This window comes from Sardina pilchardus, chromosome 7 (assembly GCF_963854185.1).
Source record: "Sardina pilchardus chromosome 7, fSarPil1.1, whole genome shotgun sequence".
NCBI classification, from domain to species: domain Eukaryota; kingdom Metazoa; phylum Chordata; class Actinopteri; order Clupeiformes; family Clupeidae; genus Sardina; species Sardina pilchardus.
The window spans coordinates 14,164,240-14,168,956 of record NC_085000.1 but is presented as its reverse complement, the minus strand read 5'-3'; the positions used below and the strand labels follow the sequence as shown (position 1 = coordinate 14,168,956).

Sequence of the window (4,717 nt, the reverse complement as noted above, 5' to 3'; positions counted from 1 at the left end):
TCATACACAAAAGCAAGCGCACACATGCACACACTCATTTACATACATAAAAGTTGCAGTAGGGATGGAGTAGGCGATGGAAACACAAGCGTGATTGATATTTGCGGAGAGAATGTGCAGGACTGAGCGGCGGTCATATTGTGTATCGCTTTGCGGTACATCTAGTTTCTCTTCTCTCTCCTTATCTTCCTTTTGCTCATCTCTCTTCTCTCTCTCCTTATCTCTCTTTACCTCATCTCCTCTCTTTCTCTTTTTTCTGTGAAAGCTACAGGGTAATGTCTAACACACACAGCCTTTTCATTGTGTGTGTGTGTGCGTGCGCGTGTGTGCATGTGTGTGTGCGTGTGTGTGTGTGTGTGCGTGCGTGCCCCTGGCTTCGTCTCTGCTTGTGTACAGTTACTTTACTAAGTCATTCTGCTTAAAAGGGGTGTATTATGCATGTTTTAATTTAAAAGATAGATCATTCTAACCAACATAGTAAATAGGGTAGTGTGTGTGTGTGTGTGTGTGTGTGTGTGTGTGTGTGTGTGTGTGTGTGTGTGTGTGTGTGTGTGTGTGTGTGTGTGTGTGTGTGTGGACTGTGTGTGTGGACTGTGTGTGGACTGGACTGTGGATTGATGGAAGAGTCTGGTTGTCACCAGACTAAGCTCAATCTTTTGAGATAGAACATTAGTCTGAGGAGTATTTCTACTGCACAAGAGGCATGATCAACGGGCACAGTAGAAATGACTGTATTTGGATAGTCCTTCAACCAATCAGACCAACGATCCGGGTTGGTCTGGTGGATAAGATAGTTTGTGATTGGTTCCAGCCAACGTGGACAGGAAGCAGGAGAGATAAATGTGTAGTTTTCCAGCCTGAGCTGCGGGGCAAAATCCAATCGCCGGCAGTTCCAGCTGGGCTTACCCAGTCTGCTGTGGACCTTCTCTTTGGAAGGACCTGTCCCTGATCTGGCCTACCTGATATGAGCTGAGTCATCTACTTTCCTACAGTGATGGGGGTGAGATAATTAGCAGTAATTAGCCCCCCCAAAAAATAATCGAATCTAATAAACACACACACACACACACACACACACACACACACACACACACACACACATGCACACACACATACACATCGCACTCCAAGGGTGGTCACTATACTCTTTGTGTTGACCCTTGTGATGTCTGTTATCTCAGGAGGCTCCTCCCTGATGTTGTTCACTGCTCTTTGTGGTGATCCTTTAGATGTCTTATCTCAGGAGGCTCTTCTCTGATGCCACTGCTTATAGGCTGGCTGAGAGGTGCCATGCCATTGTTCTGACTCTCAGTCCTCAGTCTGACCTCTTAATAGTTCTACAAATACGCATTGGCCCAACAACCACAATACAATTAAAGCCTATTGCTCCAACGCCCCATTGGTCCAGCCACTGACTGAGACCAGGCCAGACAGGCTAACTTACTCGCTCTCTCATTCTGCAACAGCACCCAGACAGGCTAACTCACTCATTCACTCTCTATTGCCTAGCTGCACGATTAGAACGTTCACAATTTCCGCTTTAGTTCCGGTAAGCTAACCCATTTCCGGCAAAGAGTATGTTCCAGTTGGATCCTGAAGATGTCGCTTTTCTACAGTCGATGTTTGCAAGATTTGCCAAAGATCACGGTGAACGATGTCCACCGAATTATTCAGGCGGCATCATCCACTCCACGGAGTAAACGGGAGAAAGGATTCAAGATGTATATATCTAGTTACATCGACAATTTTGAAGGTAAGTCCAATATTAAATGACTTTCACACTGAGCGACATTAGCGTTAACTTAGCAGCTAACTAACGTTAACAACCAAACACATCTCTGAGGTAACGTTGGTGTACACTTTGATCTTGACGGTGTTTGCCTATGTTTTGAGTAACGTTAATATGATGTTCTGTTTTGTTAATGACAACATGATGTTATTTCCATATTAGTGTCAAGCAAAGAGCCAGTGACAGGGAGAGTGAGCGTCCGAGCTACCTGCTATAGGTCACTGAGGAAAAACGAGAAGCCTCACGACCTCAGAGTAGGATCAAAATAGTTCAGCTGTTCCTTATTTCCAAGCCATTTCTGCAACATGTTCTGGGGATTTCATGTGTCTAGTTTGAAACTGATTAACATCCCAAAGAAGGCAAAATTAAACTGTTTAACCGATGTAACACTTAAAGTAGAGTTGAGATCTAGCCGTCATGAAAACTCCAGAAACCGGTTGTGACAGTTGTTGTTATTGTCAGATATTCTGTTCACTAACAAAAACTTTATGGTTAATCTTACTAACATTACTATGGACTAATTATATGAACACATAAACTTCCTTTACTTATTTATTTAAATGAAATCATGATGTTGTTATTTTTACTTCATGAATAGTAAAATTATTATTATTATTCGTTTTTTAAAGATCCTCCTTGATGGCTCCTCTCCAGTACAGCTGTGTGAGGCTGTCTGTTCCTGTGTGGCTGGCCAGGTACTTTGCAATCACAATGTTGCCCTGCTCTACCAGACTGCACATTATTCACAGCTCCAACTTAGTGCTGTACCACCCGTCCGGAGCTGCACTGAGACAGAGCAACGCTGGCACAAGCCACGGACCATGGTAATTCTAAAAGCATTATATGACCACCAGCATTAAACCACATAGTACAAGGTATTTTGTCAGTATTGAATTTGTATGCATGCAAAGATCTTACCTTAAACCATTACTACATTTCTACAGGGTGTTAAGCCAGGCCGAGTTAGGGATATGGTTGTGATGGCGGCTAAACCAAAACAGAGGACTGTAGGAAGTGGTGTAAGGTAATGTAATGTTGTATCTTAAGAATGATACAATAAATGGGGTAACATATGGCTAAAAAATAGTCTCAAGCTTCATGTTGCTATTTTCATACAGAAGCACACTGTATAAAGCAGTGCAGGGGGAGCTGCCTGATCCAGACATGCTGAAGGTGGCAGAGGTCTACGCTGACTTCCCTGCTACATTGGCGCCACTCATCACCACCATGGCAATCAGCTCAGATATCCCTCTGGTCCAGTCAGCGCTTGGACAAGTCCAGGAGGGAAGTCTTATTGCAATGCAGCACCCGGTAACCCTCAGTAGAAATGTCCAGTATTATCCAGATGCTCCTCCACCACCACCTTTACCGTTGGCTGATTACAGAATGGAACCCACGGCCTGCCAGTTTGTTTGCAGCTTCCAACAACAGCTGCATCTGGTCTCTCTGCAAACAAGTTTGGAAACTGCCAGACAGGTGGAGGCTTCTACTCGGGACCAAAGCCTGTCTGTGGAGTGGTATCGAGTTAGGAGCCTACGTGTAACATCGTCCCACTTCAGAGAGGTCTGCCATGTACGAGGTAACAGTACAGCACAGCAGCTTGCAGAGAGGATGAGAAAGGGTGTGGTTCAGACCGCTGCTATGAAGAGGGGCCTGGCACTGGAGCCGGTTGCTGTTGAGGAGTACTGCAGGGTCAAGAACCTCAACTATTGGCCCTGTGGATTTGTAATCCATCCTGATGCCCCCTGGTTAGGCTGTTCCCCTGACGGCATTGTGTTTGATCCCTTAGAAAACCCTCCATTTGGCTTGGTGGAGATCAAATGCCCCAATGCTAAGAGCTATGTCGACTGCAAGTACTTAAAATCAAATGGTGACACTATGTCACTAAAACGGCAGCATGCATACTATTGGCAGGTTCAGGGGCAACTTCTCATCACTGGCATGGAATGGTGTGACTTTGTTGTCTTTGCAGAAGATGACATGGTCATACAAAGGATATACAGAGACAAGGAGATTGCTGAAGTGATACGAGAGAAGGGAGATCACTTTTTCTTTTATTTTTACATGGCTGTTTGTTTAAGATAAAAAAAAAATAATCTTTACTTTCTTACAGATTGTTCTATTTACATTCTGTCTTGAGTTTACAATTGTTGTTATTCTAGATTACCCAACTTTTTGAATCAGTTGAAGTAAATCAGTTCAAGTTATAGATTTGTAAAAATGAACAATAACATCTCTACATTCTGTAATGTTTGGGGTGTCAACAGCAAGACATCAGTTCAAGTTGAATACATATCTACACAAAATGAACAATAACATCTCCACACCTGGTGATATTTGTGCACCTGTAAAAATGAACAATAACATCTCTACATTTGGTGATATTTGTGCACATGTAAAAATTAATAATAACATCTCTACATCTGGTGGTGATTGCACACAGCAGAAAAATTTCTTGTATTATGTATTAACATATACCAAAACATTTACCAAAAATGAACAGCATCTCTACATTTGGTAATATTTGTGCAGGTGTAAAAACTGATATCGTTAGGATCTTTTTTTTTTTGTTTGTGCACATCCAACATCAAAACATCGAGTTTGATACAGATTTGCAAAGAAAGAAATCTGTTGTAAAGGTAATTTTGTTCAGCTGTACACACCTGGTCCTTAGAAGTGAGCAAAAGTCACCTCTTTGATTGAAATTAAACAATAACATGATTGAATTGAAGAGCAGCAGGTATCTGTTCAAGTGCTGTAAAGATTTGTAATAATGTACTATAACATGTTTGAATTGAAGAACAGCAGATATCTGTTCAAGTGCTGTAAAGATTTATGAAAATGAACAATAACATCGCTTGTGTAGACACTAACCTACCACCTGTGTTTTTGTCTTGTTTCCTGACAGACAAGCTCTGTACAAACTTG

At 42.3% G+C, this 4,717-nt stretch overlaps 1 protein-coding gene across 2 annotated transcripts; it reads left to right on the top strand.

The window, feature by feature from the left end:
* Positions 1-1,575: 1,575 nt before the first annotated feature.
* On the top strand, positions 1,576-4,515 carry LOC134088263 (uncharacterized). Of its 2 annotated transcripts, XM_062542185.1 has the most exons (5): positions 1,576-1,753; positions 1,952-2,043; positions 2,419-2,613; positions 2,734-2,813; positions 2,908-4,515. In XM_062542185.1, exons 1-5 carry the CDS (start codon positions 1,600-1,602, stop codon positions 3,872-3,874), a joined length of 1,488 nt encoding a protein of 495 aa, XP_062398169.1. In that variant the 5' UTR covers positions 1,576-1,599; the 3' UTR covers positions 3,875-4,515. The 2 variants fall into 2 exon arrangements, with proteins under 2 accessions (XP_062398169.1, XP_062398170.1); XM_062542186.1 differs by lacking the exon at positions 1,952-2,043.
* Positions 4,516-4,717: the final 202 nt, after the last annotated feature.